Below are 22,078 nucleotides of genomic sequence, written 5' to 3'. Positions count from 1 at the left end.
ATTAATGAGAATATTGCCGCAAGTATTCTAGAATTATTATTTATTATCGGTAATATTTTTAATGAGCATAATCTTTAATTTGCATGCAAATATCTGAACAGACTCCTTTAAAACCAGTTGTTTTTGCGGTTGCTATATTTTGCAGTTTATATGTCGTGATTTTGTTAAAAATTATTTTTTAAATGAAAAATTGTTACTGTTGTTGTTTGAGAGCAAATTTTTTTTAATTTCATAATATTTGATCAAGATTTCAGTTTGAAATAATCAAGATGAGTAGTTTTTTTTTTTTTACTAAAATAAAATTGCAGAATGGGAAAAATGTTTTAATATGATTCAATGATGAATGGTTTTATATGATGACTTTAATATTTCAATTCTTAATTCCTAAAAATTTATGTAAAAATTTTGAATTGCGTAAAATCTTTTGCATGTTAGAATCTCTTTTGTTGAACATGGTTGAATCTTTTGCGTGTTAGAATCTTTTTTGTTGAACATGTTTGAATCTTTTGCGTGTTAGAATCTTCTTTGTTGAACATGTTTGAATCTTTTGCAATGTCAAAAATTGGTATTAGCAAGTGTACAAATTTTAAAATACTTTATTAAAATACTTTATTAAAAAGGTTATTTTTTATTAACACAATTTTAAGTTGAAATGAAAATTTAACTAATATTTCTAAATCAAATACAAATCTAAAATTTAGAATTCTTCTTTCTTAGTCTGCTAGATATTTTAAAAGAAAAATTCATTTTATATAGTACTATTTATAATTTCAAAATTTTTTTTTTAGCAATTTATAAAACAAAGTTTTATGAATGACATCTTTTTACCTAAATAAGTAAAAGGTTTAAAATTAAAAGAAATTAAGTCAGTGATAATTATTTCTCTCATAGTTCATTAATACTTAAATTACTTAATAATTTTTTTGTGCCAGCTAGGTGGCCGAGCGGTTAGCGTGCCTGACTGCGAAGCCAATGGCTGCGAGTTCGAATCCCACTCTGGGCATGGATGTTTCTCTCTATGTGTTGTCCACTATTGTGTGTGATGTGTGGATGTGACCCACCCTATGAACGGGTTTGTGGCAGTGTGGCGTGGATAATGTTGCTCGCCTCCGTGACTTTGGTTCACAGGTGCCCACTGGGTAACGCTAAATGATCAACACTTCCGGCATCTTCTGAGGTGAAGAACGAGAGTTCAAGTTCCTGCCGTTATTAAAAAAATAAATAAATAAATAAATAAATTAAGAAAAAAAAATTATAATTTTTTTGTATTTTTAGTTGTTAGTAATGAAATATCTTTTTTTAATTTTTATGGAAAATACTGAACTGTGTTAATCAAACGACTTGTAAAAATGATTTTACGATATTCAGGAACCTTTGCTCTTTTACAATTTGTCTAAATGATATGAATGACTTTGATATCATTTAGACTGATACACATGACAGAATGACTTTATGTTTGTAATTGTAAACATAAAAAAGCTTCATTAAAGCTTAGAAACATGGAAACAGCTCTCCTGAAAAACTGTTATAAAAACAATTAGTAACACATGCTTGTTCTATTTCAGAACAGTTTCTACATCTCAACACACATAATAACTATTTTGTTAACACAATTTTCGGGTTAACAACTACTTATGTTCAATTTTGATTGCCTTGTCATTTTGAACCCATTCCAGAAGACAAGGGAACTCTTGGATCAAATATTCAGAGAAATTAACTTTCACGGGGGACTTCTTGATGGAACTAACCCTCATTTGCATTGCATCAGTGTTTCCCAAAGTGTGGTACGCGTACCTCCAGGGTTACAGGAACAGTTTAGGGAGGGTACGCGTTCTTATGCTAAATAACTTGCAACAAACAAAAATTTCAAAATTTATTATGTTAAACCAAAGCTAGCCATGAAAATGTACGATTACGTATTTTTCTATTGGCTATTTTTTGCAGAGTTAACAGTTAGTAATGAGTGGTGTCAATAGCCAGTTGTGATTTTTAACTTTTGTGCAATTTTTTTATAGTAAGAAGTACATTAATTTTTTTATTAGCGGTACACCGCTTTGCAAAAAATTTAATAAGGGTACACAAAAGTCATAGGTTAGGGAAACACTGCATTGCATGAATAGGAGAACCACGAAAACTTCCCATGGTTAGCCTCACAGCAAGGAGACTTTATCCTATAATCCGTCTACTATCGAGGATATTTTACGTCAGTGCAGGCTGGGTGCAGTATCGACCGGCCATCACCTCATGGGAAGGCGAATACTCCATCCCTGTCATTCAACACATAGTGTCAGACAAGGCAAGCCCCTTAAAACAACTTCACACTTTGTTTATAAAGCATTGGGCGAAGTTGCTTGCTTACATCAAAATACACAAAGTTTAAAATATTTGCTTGGGATACATTGTGCTATGTAGATTAAAAAACAGCAAAAATAATAAGAACAGAAAGGGACATACTATAGTTTTGGTTCTATAAACAGTATCTAAGCAACAAATGATAGTAGCGAAGTAAAAATCAAGTTGTAAAGGCTGCTAGTCTGTGCCTACACTAACTTTAACTAGTTTACTCTCACTTTTGTTAAACATGTTCTTTATTCTTAAAGGAATGTCACAGGCCCCCTGCCACGGATTACGACTACAATGATCCACGGAGAGTGTGGTACTGCGCTAAGTGTGTTAAAAACATGAAGAAAATGGTACAAACATTTCTTTTTTAATTTATCTTAAAAGAGCACTCTATTCTTCTTCTATGACTCATTATGATATTTTGTTCATAGGCCACCAAAACTCAAAAAACTGCAAAATCAGGCATTTCAGTACCTTCTAAAGAGCCTGTATCACAAACAAAGTGCAGCAAGTCTGAGAGTTCACCCCCTTCTTTAATATTGCCATTCAAGAGAACTGAATTAAAAGTGAGTTTTTTTTGTTTCACTGACAGCGAAATATTTTTTAAAAAAGGAAATGGAGAAAGGCTTGTAACTGTCTTGGCTTTCTTGAGTAAAAATATTTTGTTCTGATGTTAGCTTTTTGTCCTGATATTCCTAATATTTATTTGTCGAATGAACATGTTATTTTCAACAAATACAAATAGAATTGCAGTCTTATAATAATCAATTTGAAGAATAAAATTATCTTTTAATTTTAATTAACAATGCTGTTAAAAAATCAGAAAATTAGATAGTTCCAAACTTGGGAATTGTCCACTATTTACATGCATGATTTCGACTAGAGACCTGTGGTAGAATTTTTTCTGCTACTAACCTCCCTCACGCACGTAACTTTCTGTGAGATATTTTTAATAGTTGTAAATATATGTTACTAATTTTTAATAGCAGAAGCATGTGCTTATAAAAAAAAACTCCATGTATAGAATAAAACTGTATATAGTATTTTATTAATTGTGAGTGTCATAATTGTAAAATAATATATAATTCTAATATTATTGGCGATGTTTTCATTTCAAAGGGAAAATAAAAGCAGTGTTTTTTTTTTGTTTGTTCTCATTTTGCATGTAATTTAAATAAAATATAAAAATCGTGAAATTCGTGGCAGTAACCGCAATAATAATAAATAATTTTTTATTAACACAGTGGGGAATATTTTTCAATAACTTTATTTTTCTGCTGTTTTTAAGGGTTCTGAAGACATCTATAAAATATTAGTAATTCAAGTAAATACTTTCTGTAGAGAAATTTTCAAATCGTGCTAGTTTTTTTTAACTGCAAACGGTTATTGAAAAAGTCAATTTTTTACAACAGTTTTTGAAACAGTATAATTATTCCACGTTAAATTTGTTATATGTTTTTATAATGGGTTCAAGTTGTAAGTTCTGAAAATAAACTTAAAAAAATCAATTAGCATAAAATTTTTTTTTTAATTCAAATTTAATGGTGCGTTAACCCACCAGTGGCCAAATGCATGAGAAATAGGTGGAATTTGAAAACTCACTTTTTATGCAAGGTTTCATAGTTTTATTGAAGTTCTATTGTATATTCAGAAATTTATTAGTTTTATTATGAAGTTTTATTGTTATCAGAGATTTATTTTGCTGAGGCTAACAGTGATCAACAGAATATGCCATTCGGAACAAGTTTTGTTCTGAAGATACTTAGAGTTGTTTCAAGATCTGAGTTGCACAAAATTTATTTTGAAAACTTTTTCTCTTCCTATAGTTTATTTGAAATTTTGAAAAAAAAAACGGTTTCTTTGCATCTCACACAGCTCGCGAAAATCACACAGGTGGTTGTATATTGAATGACTCCAAAGAAGAAAAAACATTATGATTCCTACGATTTTGCATCTAACAAGGAGGCATGGGCAATAAAGTGGAATGACAATGCTGTGATAACAATTGTTACTAATAACGGTACCATTTTGCCTCTTGTAAATGCCAAACAATACAGTCGCAAAGAAAGAAAAGTTGTCATTTCACAACTCATTTCGGATTACGATTAACATATGGGAGGTGTTGACTTCCATGGCAATGCCTTAGCTAATTATTGCATTAAGATTCAAGGTAAGAAAAGGTGGCCATTATTTACAAACTTCATTGATAGGGTTATAGTAAATTCTTGGAATCTGCATAGAATTTCATCTAGCTCAGAAATATCGCTTATAGACTTAAGGTCATACATAGTTATTGCCTGAATCAAAGAACAATCCATTTGATTAAAGTACATTACCCATCCTAACTAAGGTCACCCATCATTCCTCAGCGCTGCCAAAAGATGTACGGACTGACAGAATCGAAATACAATAAGTGTTAGTGAGCTTGAAAAAAAAAACGCAGATGATGTACTGTGTGCAAAAACCTCACGATTTTTTTATGCATCAAATGCAAAGTCCATTTGCATCCAAAATGTTTAGAATCTTTCCATTAAAAATATACTGTTGAACTAAACGAATTGTTCATTGATCTGGCTGATGGTGTGTATACCAACAATTTTATTTTTTAAATAAATTATTTTTTTATGCATGAAACTTATTTTTTTGTCTTAATGAATATAATTTGACTGAAAATAATATCGTATTTTATAAAATTTCTATCCTTGGTCTAAAAAGGAAGAAAAGACTTTTGAATTAACTTTTGTAGACAAGCTGATTTTCTTTTCTTTACAGACGCAAGCAAATAGCCAAGCGAATAACCAAGTGACTGCTGCCAATAAGCCCATAGGTTTAGCTGGTTTAGCCGCTAATTTTGGTGGCAGAACAACTGCGTCTGTTTCTACTGCGTCTGCTGCACCTCGTAGCGTGAAAATCTCGACTTCGAATACGAGTTTGAAAACTCCGTTCTCCTCCACGTCAAAGACTTCCTCTGTGTCAACAGCAATCACGACAAAGTCTTCTTTTCAGAGTTTGGCATCCACCACTTCCTCCTCTACATCTAGTCAGAAGCCGTCCACGACGACTACCGCTACGAAAGGCCTCGGACTTTTGAGTGCAGTCGTGGCGTCCGTTCGATCTGCGCCGCCCGTGGCGGCTGCTGCGCCTGGCAATGGAAATAGTGCTCATAAGGTTGCCAGCTGCAGTCCACTCATGAGTGCTGACAAAAGATTGCAGATAATGAAGAAGAAAGCATCCAAGCAACAGGAAAGGCGTAGATTGTCCACTAAATGATATGCAATGCAGTATTTTGATCTGATTGCCCTGTTTTAATTGTTTAAAAGATACACTAATTAATAATGCAACACTGTGCAAGTAATTTACGAAATCAGAACCCAACACATTTTTCTTATGAACAATCATAACTTATTATTTATTTTTTGTTTTTGCTGTATTCGGGATTTTAGTACCCTCAAATTATGGGGGGGGGGGAGTGGGCTACTGGAACAATTAAAAAGCATCTAGTCCTAATAGTTTAATCATGAAGCCCCCTTACTTCTGCTAATTTTTCTTTTTGCGTTTTTAGCCTTCATTCTGAAACTAATGATCGAACTCAAAAAATTCTTCCATCCACTTATGAAACTTGTTTCTTCAATGATAAGTTCACGCAAAAAGAATTTTTTTTTTTAATAATTATTTATTATGAAGATTAAAAATTATTGGCAAAACTGGAATTCTAAAGTATACTTCTAGTCCTTCTTATAGGGAAATATTTAATGGAATACTGGAACAAAATCAATTCCAAAACTGGAACAAAATCAGTTAAATATTTCCTGAAAAATAAAGATAAAAAATATAACTTTTTTAATTTCTTGGGAACTATTCAAATGATTTTATGCATATTTTGAATTTTGCCTTTAAAAATTGCATCATTTAAAATTAATATAGACATGAAACTTTCTATAGATAGAATTTTGCCAAATATAAGGAACAAAAATTATATCATTTGAACTTTTAATAGCTCTCCTGATGATTGTATTTTATAAATTGCAGTAACCTCTCTTAGTTTGGGCATCCAAATCTATTGATTAAAAATGGCTAGACTTCAATATTCAATTCCTACTTAACACTTAATTGACAGATCCTTCAAATCATTGTATTTAAGTCACTGGAACATTAGATCAAAAGTTATTTGGCCTCAGTTATTATTTGTCTCCTTTTTGACTCACTATACTCTGTGATAAATGTTTCAGGGTTGCCACCCAACAGGGAATCATCTAAAATAACAGAAAATTTTAGAATTTTTCCTTTCAAACAGGGAAAGCGTTATCTGCGAGATATATGAAAATGATAGTTCAGCTATATCAAATTTATTATAGCATTATTTCTTTTGTTCTGTTGAGCTGTTCCTTATATCCAGCAACTAGAACTAGCATCCTAGTATAGCACACTGTGAATGCCTCATAATAAGTGTGCAGGGAAAACACAGGGAATTTTTTTTTTTTTTACAGATGTCACCCCTTTGTTTGTTCTCCCTTGAAAAATAAGTAAATACAAAAAAGTATTTTTGGCATGATTTCTATTTGTTCCAATTATGGAATTGCAGAAAGATTTTTACGCACACTATTTTACTTCTTCGCATCTTGAGTAAGATATTTTTTTTCTTCGTATATATTTCTTCCATGGTGCGTAGCGTTTTTAAAAAGTGCTTAAAGGTGCTTATTTTCGGTTATCGTTTTTTAAAAGCCCTTAAAGGTGCTTCATGTTTTTAGAAAGTGCATAATTTTCCCTTTTCGAAAATGAGATTTTTTCTTTACCAAGTCGATTTTCACCACATATTATGCAAAAGCGTGCTTTTCACATTCTATTCAATGTTCAGTTCGCATGTACGTCTACTGAGCTGGGTTCGATACGATTCAAGCACTCTCATTTCCAACCTCTGAAATCAAACCGAAAAATATCTTGAATATAATGAAGAAAAAAGTTCTTTGTCAGAAACTAGTTATTTTATCATGATCATGTAGAGTCTTAGAAAATTATTTCGCATTTTTTTTTATATATATAGTGCTTAAAAATATTTTTTGAGTGCTTAAAAAGTACTTAAAAGGTGCGTAATTTTTGTTGAAAGATTTGGCTACGGATATAACATATGGTCTTCATATAACATATTTGTGTTTAGAAATTAGAATCACAGTACTCTTTTTCTGTGTGTTTTTTTTTATAAATCAGGTTGTTAATTTTATAGATGAATTGACTATTATTTTGATATTTGCTAAACTATGCGTCAAATTTAATTTAAGCACTTGATTTCGCACCAAGGTTGGAAATACCTTGTAAGTGTATCTACGACTACAAAATTCCAATTCATCAGTATATGAGACATGTTAGCTCGATTCTATGTGGGAGATACCTTCTAGTAGATGAAGGTTGACATTGTCGATGACAAATCTCCCCACATTGGTGACCTGGACGTGATGCGAACATACCATTGTCGATAACTACTATTTCCCACAACCTTCTGAGCTTAAACATGTTTCTTCTCAATAGTATGAAAACAAAGTACTAATTTAAAAATAGGTAAAATAAAATTCTTGAATAATTAAAAACTAATTGAGTCTTTCAATGAAAGCTATTTATATTTTCATCATGATTTTTCAATAGGTTCTGATTTATCTGATTAGTTCATCTTTAAAATATTTTTTTCTTCTTTTTTTTGTTTGTAACTTTTATATTGCATTAAATGACAAACTAAGTTTTTGTTTGAATTTAATGAAGGTATACAGCTTGCTGAAAATGTAGTTCAAAATTGAAATATAATAAAGAAATAGTTAAAATAATAGTTTTCGTTTTGTTCTTATTCAAATCCAGAACATCAAGTGTACATCTTACATAATTGTAAAAAATAATGGAAATTTTTTTATTATTAACTACGATTAAAATCTAAAAACTTAATACTGTGTATTTGTTTCATTGAATTCATGAAGCTTGATCTGAAAACAAAAACATAAATAAACATTTGTAGCACTTTTTAAAAAAAATCATTAAATGGTTTTTTTAAAATACTGCTTACATAAAAGTGATCATTATGAAATTTTGTAAAATTATATATTAATTTTTTATAACTTGTTTTGGGCCCCTATAAACATGTTATGCTGTTTAAAATGGAACTAAAAAAACTTCACATACATAAAATAAAGCATTTTTAAGATATGCAATAATTTTAACAAACTTACACACATTTTTATCATCCGAAAAACTCAATGCAGATAAAATAAAGGATTTTTTAACTATGCATAATTTTTTAAAAAAAAAAAAAAATTAAGACGCTGACCAGTTGCAATCTGCAAATATTAAAATAATTTTCAAAACCAAGCAGCTAATTAAAATAAAAATGTAAGGGTATAACAAATAAAAAAATGAATTATTTCGTCACACCATTAAAGTCAATTAGTAAGACATCTTTCAATGCACATCAGACATAAACAGTATAAGAGTGTTGCTGTTCCCGTATGTCATTCTAAACTCTTTCAATTATTACACTTCATTTAATTAATTACTAAACGGAGTGGGTGGTGGTCAAACATGTTTAGAGAAATTAGTTGAATTCCTAAGAAACATCATTTTAGCATAGAAAAAAAAATCGGTTGACTTTTTTAGTTTTCCTGGTGATAAACTATTCAAATTATGGGTGTTCGAATTATAATCAATCCCGATTTAAATCAGAAGTCGTAGTGGAGAAATCTTCAGAGGAAGGCATTGGGCTATCGGGCCAACTATGATGATGATTTATAGAAAAACAAAATGCACAATTTTCACTCGAGAATATATTTATTTTGAAAAATATAAATAATGCAACGTTTGCTCTTAGTTTTTTTAATACAATTTCTAAAAAGTGAGATGTACAAGGGGCCCGGGCAGAGCCTGACTAAGGCATGGGCATACGAGGCACTTCCCCCGGGCCCCAAATCGAATATACAGTTTATTTTAGGTTTCCTTCTTGAATGAACTTTTTTTAAACAAAATATTAGTACAGTTTTAAGAGCCGCCAGTTTTATGTTGGCTTCTTCATTAATCTATCGTATGAATAAAAAAAATCTTTTTTTCGTAAATCCATGGCTTTCTAGTTCGTAATTTAGGTAAATTTCGCAATGACGATGGACACATTTGGCCAATCAAAAGACTGTATTTTTACATATCGTGACATGGGATATGTTTACCAAAATATAGGCTTCTGATTGGCTCAATTGAGCCATCGTCATTGCAAAAAGCTGAATTCAATTCCTAATAGAATATTAATTATTTGCAGCTCGATGACAAAGTTAACCATTAGAAAACTGCATTCGGCATGAGGGACATAGAATTTTCAGAAAATCAATAAAATGGACAGAACGATATTTCGCCTGACCATTGGAGGGGAGGGGGGGGGGACACAATAGCTTTTTGAAGATTTTAGTCCATTTTCTTGCTATATAAGTATGATGAGGTGATAATTTAAATATCTCCATAAAGTTCAGTTCTACATTACTGAAGTTTTTGCTCCAGGGCCCCCATTAGACTAAGTCGGGCTCGGATGTGCCCATGCGTTAAAGACGGTTTTGGGTGGACCCCTATTTCAAAAATTGCGTTTTTAAATATTTAGAAGAATCTGACTAATACTCCGTAATTTTTTGTTGAAACGTTCAATAAGAGTACACAGAGAAAGCAAATGTATAGGTTTTGGGTTAAAACAGTGTCCTTCATTTGTTGGATTATTAAAAGCTTTTCCATGATTCTGTTGTTACGTTAATAAAATCTGATATCCATGGATGCAACTATCCAATATTTCATTTGTAAGGATATGCTTTCAAACAGGGTTAAAAGTCTACTGGCTATTTAAAGGCAATCTGGCTCATGGAACTTAGCCCGTATTGGAGTGAGGTGGAGAGGAAAGCCACGAGAACTTACCACGGTTATTCCATTGACAAGGGGATTTTAACCCACTGAGGGTATTTATGTCAGGATTGTGCATGGAATGGAATTCATATCGACCAGTCGACGGTGAGATTCGAGCATGGGCCATTACATATAACGGGGGTGATTGTGCTCCCGTAAAAAAATCCGGATTTTTCGCTAACCGCGATCCGAAAGTTTCCGGAAATCCAAAGTCCAGAAGTTTCAAGAAATCATCGATAAAAATATAAATAAAAAGTCTCGCATATTTTATTTAAAAATATTAGAACTAGAAATTTATACTTGGCATCGCTTTCATTTGTAAATATATTTTCTGGTAGAATAATAAATGTGATTAGAGATAAAAGTAAACTTATACATAATTATGGTGCATATAATTCATTTAGAATATCATGTTTTGAAAATTTCAATGATTTAAATTTATAAAGACATTAATTTTTTGAATGATTTTACTCAAGAAATTTTCAGGATTTTTGAGTTGGGGCCCACAATCACCCCTGTATATATAGATATATTTTATTTTTCAAAAGGGAGAAATGTAAATTTCGGGAACATTAAATTTAGGTCTCGTTCGGCGCTCCGAACGCGCGACTGTTTTTCTTAACCTCAGACCCTGCTGGTTAGAACCTGGAACCATTTCTTGAACCCGTACTACACATTTCAGCATGCATTATGATTTCTTTAATTTATGAACCAGTTTAAACGGGTATTCTTAATCTTATTAAAATAGCAATTTGTGACGAAACCTTTAAAAGAGAACAAAGAATTGCAGGAATGATGGGTCGGAGTTTGATTGTGTTAGGTTATTACTTTGATTTCATTTGGTTCTGTGTTAAGGAAAAAAAAAGGCATTATAAGAATTTGTGTATATCGATAGAATAAATAAATTATTTCTTCACGCTTCTTAAATATTTCAACTTCTGAATCATAGATTCTCTTGATATTTTTCCCATTTTGTCCCTTCTCCCCAAACTAAGAATCCCTTCTGGGGGGGGGGGGCAAACTTCAGTTTTCCAAACTGGAGCCCAAACCATAATATCCTCCTAATTACTTCCGAATTGAGCTGTAATTATGAAGCATTGGAGAATGAACCAGCTTTAGAATGGTGGGCCTGTCTGAGAAGTAATGATGACCTCACTATTATTTTGCTCATCACCCCACAATGGGCAAAAATTCTTTCCTTCACTTTTTATGTTATGGTCAAAAACGGTGTCACGTTTTGGATCCTATTATGCAGTTACGATCATTCTGACCACTCTTTTAAGAACCTAAATAGGTAACTTTATAATTATTTTTTCTTAAAGAGTAAAAAAAAAAAGAAAGTACCTTACATTTTAAAGACATTCTTTTTGTATTTAAGGAGACATAAAATTCGAAATGAAACAAAAAAGTCAAAATGGATCAAAATGACCCCTCTTGACTTTTAAACTTGAAATACTCAGTCTGCAACTTGAAATATATAAATCTGCGCTCGGTAGATGGTATTTCATAAGGTTAGACACTTTACAGTCTCTGACCATATTATGAGACACCCTATAAGATTCTATGTAAAATCTTAATTATCAAGTGATACTCTACAGCTTTATTATTTTTACGCGGTTTGCACTTGTTTACGTTCGTGTTTATAATATTTATTATATCTAGCATTATATTAGTATATTATAATAATTAAACCGAACTATTAAACGCTCTGTAGTGTTTTAGTAATTACATGTTTTGCACGAGTTTATAGGCAATACTTTTAAACATACATGTATTGGGTTTTTATTCGGGAAATTTTTTATATACTTCCTATTTGTATTTATTTTTAACGTATTGCATGACAATTGATACAGGAGCGTAAGCAAATGCAAACCGCTTAAAAACAATAAAGCTGTATAGAGTATCATCTGATGATTATAATTTTACATAGAATCTTAGAGTGTGTCTCATAATATGGCCCGAAACTGAAAGATTGAGCGCGAGAAAATTTGATTATTTTGATCAAAATTTGTTGAGAGAATTCTCTTTTTGTGTTCATTTAATGCGAATTGGGTGTTCTAAAGATTTATATGATTAAGGGTGGTTGTTACGGACACCTTTTATCGTGAGCGATTCTGCAAGGAGATCAAATAGAACTATTATGAGGTATGTCATTTTTTTGATTGATATTCAGTGACGTGGAAGAAAGATTTCTGTTAAATATATACGCTTGTAATTTATTTTATTTTATAACCGTCGATGAACAGCCGACCCAATTTTTGGGTTTACGACCACTCATGTTCTACTCCGTAGCCTTGTCATTATGAACCCAATCCAGAAGACAAGGGAACTCCTGGATCAAGTATTGAGAGAAATGTGCCTTCGTGGAGGACTTATGGATGGAACAAACCCGCATTCGTGTTATACGGAGAGATTATTCGTATCGAACCGCCATTCATGGGATTCGAATCCGGTTCACCTCATTCGAACGCTTTATTCCCTGAACTATCACGACTCACACTCGTATTTTAAAATTAATTTTCTCCTTCACACTTTCGAGTTTGTTTGTTTTTTTCGAATTATCCACGATTTTTGTGTATCCGCGTCATTCATTTTATTGGCAATAAAATATGAAACTATAAAGGGGGATTGTAAACAAAATATTTTCTCGCGAATGAAGAGGATTGAACTGGAAATGGCAAAAAGTGGGAAAATGACCGCCGATCCTTGTGGAGGGAAATGTCAACCGAGGGGTGGGGCATGCGCGGAAGTAAGGGATCGATCGAAAACGCGTGGGCGGCAAATACAGCTGGTAAATGATGCTGTATATAAAAGTAGGAGTACCGAAGGCTCAACAGATTGTAAAGAACCCTTCTTCCTTCCAAGAAACTCAATTCTTTTAGAGGTAAGATTTTTTATATTTCTTCTCAAAAAAAAATTTTTTTTCCTCCCAAATCAGAATATGATAGGTGGAAAGAAAAAAAATAATTCTTTTTGTGAATGGAATTTCTGATTTTTGGAACAATTGCAATTAAAAGTGTTCCCATTTTTCATGGGGACTGAATACACAGTCACACCAATTCCTTAAATTATTTTTTGATTTGCTGAGCATTTTAATCTCTTACATGATGATACTTTATCTGAGTTTATACAGATGCTAATTCGTGAAAATTTTCTCTCTGTCTAAAATATGGCGAGAAATCATTAATGGTGGATCCTCTTATGGTATCAACCTATAAATCACTGCTGTTTACTACTCCAGATGAATATTAGATAAAATGGTCTCCTAAATCAGAATATAAAACCCATTCTCCCATCAGAACTGTAGAGGTAAAAACAGCAAAGATTCCCAACTACCGACCCCTACTGCAGGAAGAAATCGTCTTGCAGAACCGCACTCCATTTTCTACCTATCTAAAAGCAGTGATTCTCTGTGCCGCGGCACTTTTGTGTGCCCCGCCAAATTCTTAAAGTATGTCGCCAAATCTTAGAGATAATGAAGTAAAAAATATAAATCTACTACGAGTAAAATTTAAATTAAAGAAAAATATATATAAAAATATTATGCATTTTAATTTTACTTAAAATATCTGATAAAACATTTTCGCAAAAAAAAAAAAAAAAAATGCTGAAAATTCATGCTGATGTGTGTCATTAAATAAAATGTAAAAAATCGTGAGTCATTGCATGAAATATAATAAAATATTTAAGTCTAAATGTACATATATATGTATATTTAGATTTAACTTTATATAATTTTAACTTTATATTAACTTTACTTTATATTATATTTAACTTTATATTAGATTATACTTTAATGGTGCGAACATCTTTGTCGGTGATCTGACAATCTTAAAAAGTTTAAGTAAGTAGGAAATTTAGTGACTATAAAAATTATTAATTCTAAGTATTCACAAACAAAAGGAAATAAAAGCTAAGAATTATAATAAGCTATGCAATTAATAGTTATAAAAACAAATTATCAAAAAAAAAAAAAAAAAAACGTCAAGCTCAAATTTATCATTATGAGTATTCTAATTATTAATTAATCCCTTGATAAACGTACTGTTGTTTTTGTAGTAGATATTTTTATTTTATTTTACATTTCCAAACTATTACCATAAACTGTTTTACACAGCGTATTATAGGTAAATAATCTTAATAACTCATTTTTTTCTTTTTGTGCCGCCGTCATATTTCGAAATTTGACGGAGCGGGTATTCCGCTGAAAAAAAAGCGGATTTCGAAAAGTGCCGCGGAAAAAAAAGGTTGAGAATCAGCAGATAGTAAAAGACGAAACTTATTCAGGAGAAAAATGATCCTTCATACCACAGTTAGGAAGGAGAAGTAGTTAGTCAGGACCAAAATTGTTTGAAAAAAAGTTTAAACATTTCAAAGCACTAAAAAGGAAAATATCAAAACCATAAAAAAAAATGACAGCGAGGGATTTTTTTCTGCGTTTTTTTTCCCCCTTCAATATTTGAAATTATTTTCTTCAGGTTTCAGTTTTGAGCCTCTCTCAAAATATTTGACTGAAAATAATGTGGGGGAGGGGAGAGCTTGTGGGAACTCACAATCATTTTAATCGTTAAAACTTTTCTGAGGGAGATGGAAAGTTCTAATCTATGAACAGCTGTAGCAGTGGAAACTTAATTTTTTTTCCCTTTAAATTAGATTTTTTTCTCAAAATCGATATTTTCTTAAATAAAAAAATATTTTCCTAAATTTGGAATTAAAGTGATTAAAAGATTTCTTAGTTTTTGTCGTAGTTTTCAACCTACCTTCAGACAATGCAAGGTTCTTGCACCCTTTTTTCGTTACTTCGACAATAAGAATAAATAAACTAAAATTAAATTACTGAAATAATGAACAATGATTTTAGTAAAAAGCAAGAGAAGTTAAGAAGACTTTCTCATGAGAGAAAATTAATAATGAAATAAAAGAAAAAGTAGATTAAGTTTAATGAGCTGCCCATAAGCATAAAGAAGTCATAAAATAAAATAAAAACAAAACAATGAAAACAAATAAAAGAAACAGAGACTGATTAAACGGGAAAAACTGATTAAACTGAAAAAAAATTAAGAATTATTAAAAATTGAAAAATCAATAATAAATTTTTAAAAAATAACAATTTAACGATATGATCTCGTCTTCAGCTCACACGATTATATCCGCAAAGGCAAAAATTGTTCTTTCTAATACTTGTATTATAATTATATAGCTAAAGCGAAATGTATCAGTACAATAGTGAGAAGCTCCATAAAAAGACCAATTCGTAAATATAATTCGTATTTATATTATTAAGTAAAAATATCGCAACACTATTATATATATATATATATATATATATATATATATATATATATATATATATATATATATATATATATATATATATATATATATATATATATATATATATATATATATATACAGTCAAACCCCGCTATAGTGAACCTTCAAGGGACCGAAATTTCGGTTCACTTTTACCGGGAGTTCACTATATCCGTTACGCAGGCAATTTAACTAATGGTTCCCAAACTCCTCCCTTTTATTACATTATATTCAAATAAATGACTGAAAAATATTATGTAGTAGCAAAAAATGTGTTATTTTTCATCACTCTTCGTCTTGCGTACAAATAAAAATTAGTAATCTTTAGCTGATGAGCAATCCTCAACATCAGATATGGAAACACTTCCCGACTCTCAGATAATTTTTCCTGAATTTCTGTTATTCCGCTTTTTAAACCTGTCTAACCTGCCATTCGAGCACATAAAAGTAGTTTCTATAGATGGTTTTAAAAATCGCTATATGTATTTATTTTGAAGTAGAAATTTCAAAATTATTACAAAGAAAATGGGGGGGGGGAATCAGTCGAAGACAGAAAAAATATCATTATATCCAACTTCCTCACTTTTTTGGTTCACTATATCCACTAAAAATAACATTATACGTGTATAGCAAGGCACGGAACCGAGCCTTTCGTTCATTATATCCGGGAGTTCACTATAAGCCGTGTTCACTATAGCGGGGTTTGACTGTATATATATAAGAGAGGGTTCAGCTATTCTGTGAAAAATGATAATTTAAAATCAAAAGTTAGAATATGCAAAACTGCATTCTTCGAAATAAAATGTAAGTTATTGAATGATATGGATTCCACAATCTTGGGAACAACTCCCATGTTATAATGAATGAAGCAAAGAAAGAGGTTTAATAAGAATATGTTTATTTCAGGCAATCATGCTGGTATTATTGTTCTTATTGAGTACATGGTCGGAGATGTGCCATTCTCAGATCGTGTACATGCCCAGGTATGTGGTGAGGCCAGTGCGACGCTCAGCTATGGAGGCACTCGAGAGGCTTAGGTTACCTGTCACCCGATACTTCCCTCAGGTAAGCCTTCATCAACAGTACTTTAACATACGTGTTGACAGATGTGGATATAATAACCGGCATCTAGTGTTTTTTTTTTTTTAATTAAAACTCTTTACCCGGTATTCCCTACATAAATAACTGGTGTTTTTCACTAAGTGCCACATCCCGGTATTCTCAACATACATACTTACTTTTCTTTCCTAATCTATCCTAATGAGAATTAAAATATTACTAAATCCGAATGATTATTAATGAAATATTAATGAATAATGTAATATCCGAATGAATATTAAAATATTAATGAATAAATTAATATCAAAACAAGCAGGTCTATTGTTGATGTTCACCGACGACTTTTTTTTTTTTTTTTTTTTTTCGTTTTTCTCACGGTAACATTCTCTCTCAAGTTTTTCTTTCATGTTTTTGTTTGATTTATCTTTCAACGATAATAAAATTTCCAGTTTTTTTTTTTTTTTTTTTTTACATTTGATTATTTTAGTTTAATTTAGCTTCAAGAAACTGAAAAAAAAATTTTTTTTCGGTACAATTTCGATTTAAATTTTTTAAATGCTTATAAAAAAAATGTTGAAGGTAAATGAAAGCTTAAATATTTCCTATATATCGCTGAACTTGAAACATAATATTCTTTAATTTTTCATAGAATATTTCTATATATTTTTTTTGTAATATTACTAAACATAACCCTGAGCAAAAAAAAAAGAAAAAAAAAAGGGTATCATCCTGAATTATTTTTGTCCTAACGATTTGATTTTGACGAATTAAATGTCAACTTAATGGTTCCATGAGGTGACCTCAGAAATGCTGATTAATTTGTGCTAACTACTAATGAAGCTCGTTCAATGTACTTTCGCAACATAAATCTACTTTTTCTTCGACACATTTGGATAATAAACCATCAAAGCATGGAAGATAGCTGCAACAAATAGTCAAGAAAGCGATTCCTGAATGGCAATTTCACTTTTTGCACATCTCAGGAAGTTTTTTAAGTGAATAAAAAGCATTCAATTATAAAATTTATTTAGCAGAGTCGTAATCAAAGAGATAATCCCATGCACGAAATTAAATTTTAATAATATTTTATTATGTTATTTGGAAATTTTTGTCAAATATATAAATTTTTACCCGTTTTTAAAATGTGCAATTTTAAACAGTTGAACAAAATCGATCGAATAGTTCTTAAGATATAAAATTAAAAAAAAAAAAAATATGGCTTTCTTGTTATTTTAAAACTCAGAAGCTTTTCTACTGATTTTACTTAAATTTTGTAATTTTTTAAATTTAAAATTAGTTTAGAATGGTATAAAATTTTTTATACCTTATACAATCACCTTATAATTTTTTAACCATTATTAAATGAAATAATGAATAATTATCAATAATTATAATTAAATTTATTTTTTACACGATTTTTTCTTTGGCTTTCGATTCACTTAATAATCTCCCTGGATATATCGAAATAGTTAAAAATTGACAAAATATTAAGGATGAGCCGCGAGCTCAGGGCGTAGAGCGTTCGTCTTCCAATAAGGCGAACCGGGTTCGAATCCCAGTCGATACGAATTCCGCATCCGGCTTCCTTGCATCAGAAAGGTCCTGGGTTCGAATCCCGGGCAAGGCATGGGTGTTTCTCTCTCTCTCTCTGTGTTCTATGTCCTTTCTCCTTTGTGTGTGAATGTGACCCGCCCTATAAACGGATTGTGGTTGTGTGAATGGCGTGGCAGAAGTCGAATTTCTGGCCATAGATGGCGCCACTGAAAAACAGGAACAATCGCACTACCAAAACAGGCATATGACAAAAAAAAAAAAAAAAAAACTGGCTTTTGTAGTTGATTTTGTAACTGCACAAATTAATCACCTCCCAGAAATCATGTAAACCTTACGGCAACCTTGTGTGGGAATTTTCTTTTTTGTGTCACGAAAATGTTTATATTATAAGCCTTTTTTCCATAAAGCAAAAATATTGCAAACCTTTCATCCTAAAAAGATTAAAAATTATTTTTAAAGCAAATTTTAAAATGTATTACTACTTATGTCCATAATGACGTTTTAGTTGAAGTCACACTAGCGATAAGATCCAATTGCATTGTCCATTAAAATTTCATGACAAGGCGGATGGATTTTAAGATTAGAAGGTTTACACTTAAACCGTAAGAAAAACCTTTTTAGATTTACATGAAATGGTTGTTGCCGAGTAAAACCTTATTTTGTTATCTGGGTGGTCAACTACAAAAATTGAATGTGTGAAGATCTGACATTAGATGAAAAGTTATTTCGTTTTGTTATTATTTTCCATGCACTATAGGGCAAGCTTCATGATCCAAAAAATTCGAATGATCGCCAAGATAGATTTTTTATTTAACATTCATTTTGTTTCAATGATGGAATAAAAGAAATGTATGTTTTTGTAGGTGGACACACAGGCTGTACCTTACCAGAGTGGTCCTACATTTATGACAGGAGATGTACCACCGAATCAGTGGGTGGATGATTATGCACCTGCAGAAGACGAAGAGGGGGATTACATCAACTACGATTATCGGGACTACAGACCACCTACGCAATACGGAGAGGAAGTCTATGCCCAGGTATTCACATTTTGAGTGATTTTTTTTAAAAGTAAGTTTGGTTTTTTTTTTTTTTTTTTTTTATTTACTCAACTGCCGACGGGGCTGGATTACCCATGGCCTGGGCCCCCTTATAATGGATTTTTTGAAAATAAATTTAAAGAAATTTAGAAAAACACTGATTATTTGAAAGAAAAAAAACAATTTCAATATTATAGTAGCGTTGATTTTGTAAAGTGTTAATAAATTTCAAATTTTTTCAAAGTGTTATTTTAGCTCTAATTTAACAAAATAAAGTAGAATTTAATTTATTAATATTTGTTTTTTATTTTAAATATGCTTTCTTAAATGAAACGATATATAGATACTTTTATATTTGAATAAATAAAAAAAATATACAAGAAAAAAAAATTTAATCTAAGGACTCCAAAAATTTGAAGGGCCTAGGGCCCAGCGTATGCCGGCACTGACTGGCGAATAACTCTACTGATTAGTTTTGAAATTTGGTTCGGAGAAAGATGACTCACCATAAGAGAATAGGTAAACAAAAGAATTAGATTAATATAAGAGATTAACATAAGTGAGCTGGGTTCCGAAGAAGATGACTCACCATAAGAGAACAATAGCATTAGATTAATGTACAATATATACAATATAGTTTCCCAAACACTATATCACTGTTCTAAACACTATTTTTCTTCAATTGTTTGAATGGCATACGGTTATTCCTCTGTATCCTAAATATTAATGTTTATTTATTATTCATTATCAATAATAAATGGATGTCTATTTAAAGGAACCATCTGATGTCTACAACAATTTGATGGATCGTTATTTGATGGAGCAACCGAAGGAGGATATGTTCGATGTTCCAAGGCGTCGAAATGAGGATCATCTCCCCGAACCACAAAATGCGACTACTGCTGCACCCACACAAAAGGTGCGTTAAGTTCTATGAGCGCCTTTTTTAAAATGGGAACATGATGATTTTTTATTTATCTCGCAGCTATTTAAGTGTATTGAATAGATTGGAATGCCCCATTTGGATTTATTTTCCCATTACAGAGAGCAAAAGCATATATGAAAAGAATAAAAAAAATGAAACTAAATTCTAAGAAACTATATCGTAGATCCAGAATTGTCTTCCAACACATCATTTCGATATTTATTTGAAAGTTTTTACTTTGTTTCGTTAAATTCAAATTTAATAATAAAAAAAAAGAGCAAACTGGAGGAGATTATCGGGGTTCTCCTCTCCATATAACACAAATACGGGTTAGTTTCATTAAAAAATTGGTCTCTACGAAAGGAAAATATATATATATATATATATATATATATATATATATATATATATATATATATAGAATAATATTTTTTTTGTCGATTAAAGGACGAAAAATCTTTTAAACTCATCTATTTTTATTTAAACTAAACTATATTTATTTTTATTAAAACTAATTTACTTTTATTCTATTTTATAACCGTCGTTGAACAGCCGACCCAATTTAGGGTTCACGACCACTCACGTTCAACTCCCGTAGCCTTGTCATTTTGAACCCAATCCAGAAGACAAGGAAATTACTGGACCAGTACCCCCAGAGGTATGATTTGGTGAGGGAACAGGGAGGACTTTGTGACTCGACAGATTTAACGTGCATCAGTCACCATTTACTATAGAGGGAGTCTTCGGCCGACGAGGATCGAACCCACAAAACTAATCTATGCAGAGAGGAAAGCAGATTCCATTTCCAAATTTAATTTTTTAAAAAAGTATTTTAATGAAGACATTTCGCACATTCTGTGCGAAGAAGAATCATTTGAAGGATCTTGTGACTTGGGAGGGCAAATAAAAATTTTTTTCTTCTTTCATCAAAATAATTATCGGAATAACAAACAACATCGAATAAAGCTGGTACTTTATCAGCAATTCTGAACTCATCCGCACCAAATTCGATGCACACGCGATTCGTCAAAATTCTAAAATCATGCACAATTGCGATGTTTCATTTCATATAAAATATTGCGTCATACTTATCTCTCCAGAGGACAATTTTGTTTCAAAGAGATACTTGCGTATAAAGAAAATTTGATGGCTCAGGGGAAAGAAACTTCCAGTGAGGTGAACCGGGGTTCGAATCCCAGCTAATGCTGGTCGATACGAATTCTGCATCTGGCTTGCACCGACCACAGTGCTGACGTAAAATATCCTCAGTGGTTAACGGATCATAGATTAGAGTCCCCTTGTGGTCAGGCGAACGATTTTCGTGGTCTTCCTCTCCATTTAATGTAAATGCCCTTAAGTCCATTCATTTGAATTTCAATCCAATTTTTATTTTTGTGAAATTTTTCAGAGCCAACATGAACTGACATGAATAAATTATGGCTTTCTTTCATTTCCAACTCATACCGTGTGTTCGATTTGCTTCCTTTGTTTTAAGACCTCTTATTTTTGTGCAAAACCTCCTTCCTCATGTGAAGTGTTTTGTCCGCAGGTCCAGATGACGGCCGTTCCACCTGCACCCGAGAAAAAGGATATGAAATCACTGGTGGTACCAGATCAGCGGGCAGAGGAGAGGGAGGAGGATGTATCTGGACAGAAAGAGGAACCTCTCTTCAGGCCACTTCAAAGCAGCCAGAAAACCAAATGGAACAACAACAAGGCAACCCAAAAGGTAAAACACTTTTCATCCACGTTTTCTCACAATTATTTCCATATTGAATTAGACAGATTCCTACTTGAATTTAAGAAAAAGCACGGTGTTTTATTTATGAAAAAGAATTGAAGATTTCACCCATATTCTTTATGTCCCGGTACTAAATTCTATTCAACTTTGTATATTCACAGTCTAAATATCGGCAAGAAAGTGTAACAATAATGT

The 22,078-nt window shown here is 31.5% G+C and overlaps 2 protein-coding genes across 6 annotated transcripts in view; both read left to right on the top strand.

Moving 5' to 3' along the window:
- The window catches only part of LOC107437128 (integrator complex subunit 12), a 29,049-nt gene extending 20,893 nt beyond the window's left edge, over positions 1-8,156 (top strand). For all 4 annotated transcript variants that reach the window (XM_016049029.4, XM_016049030.4, XM_016049031.4 and 1 more), the window contains exons 6-8: positions 2,601-2,693; positions 2,775-2,909; positions 5,116-8,156. In XM_016049029.4, coding sequence (XP_015904515.1) covers positions 2,601-2,693; positions 2,775-2,909; positions 5,116-5,613 — 726 coding nt within the window. In that variant the 3' untranslated portion in view covers positions 5,614-8,156. The remainder of the gene's footprint in view (positions 1-2,600; positions 2,694-2,774; positions 2,910-5,115) is intronic.
- Positions 8,157-12,977: 4,821 nt separating this feature from the next.
- LOC107437127 (uncharacterized) overlaps positions 12,978-22,078 on the top strand; it is a 29,942-nt gene continuing 20,841 nt past the window's right edge. For both annotated transcript variants that reach the window (XM_016049028.5, XM_016049027.4), the window contains exons 1-5: positions 12,978-13,135; positions 16,471-16,629; positions 19,041-19,217; positions 19,993-20,136; positions 21,692-21,871. In XM_016049028.5, coding sequence (XP_015904514.2) covers positions 16,477-16,629; positions 19,041-19,217; positions 19,993-20,136; positions 21,692-21,871 — 654 coding nt within the window. In that variant the 5' untranslated portion in view covers positions 12,978-13,135; positions 16,471-16,476. The remainder of the gene's footprint in view (positions 13,136-16,470; positions 16,630-19,040; positions 19,218-19,992; positions 20,137-21,691; positions 21,872-22,078) is intronic.

This window comes from Parasteatoda tepidariorum, chromosome 5 (genome assembly GCF_982258835.1).
Source record: "Parasteatoda tepidariorum strain Cologne lab strain chromosome 5, Ptep-v5.0, whole genome shotgun sequence".
In the NCBI taxonomy this organism is placed as follows: Eukaryota; Metazoa; Arthropoda; class Arachnida; order Araneae; family Theridiidae; genus Parasteatoda; species Parasteatoda tepidariorum.
Note: the sequence above shows the minus strand (reverse complement) of the source record. Positions and strands in the feature narration are given on the sequence as shown.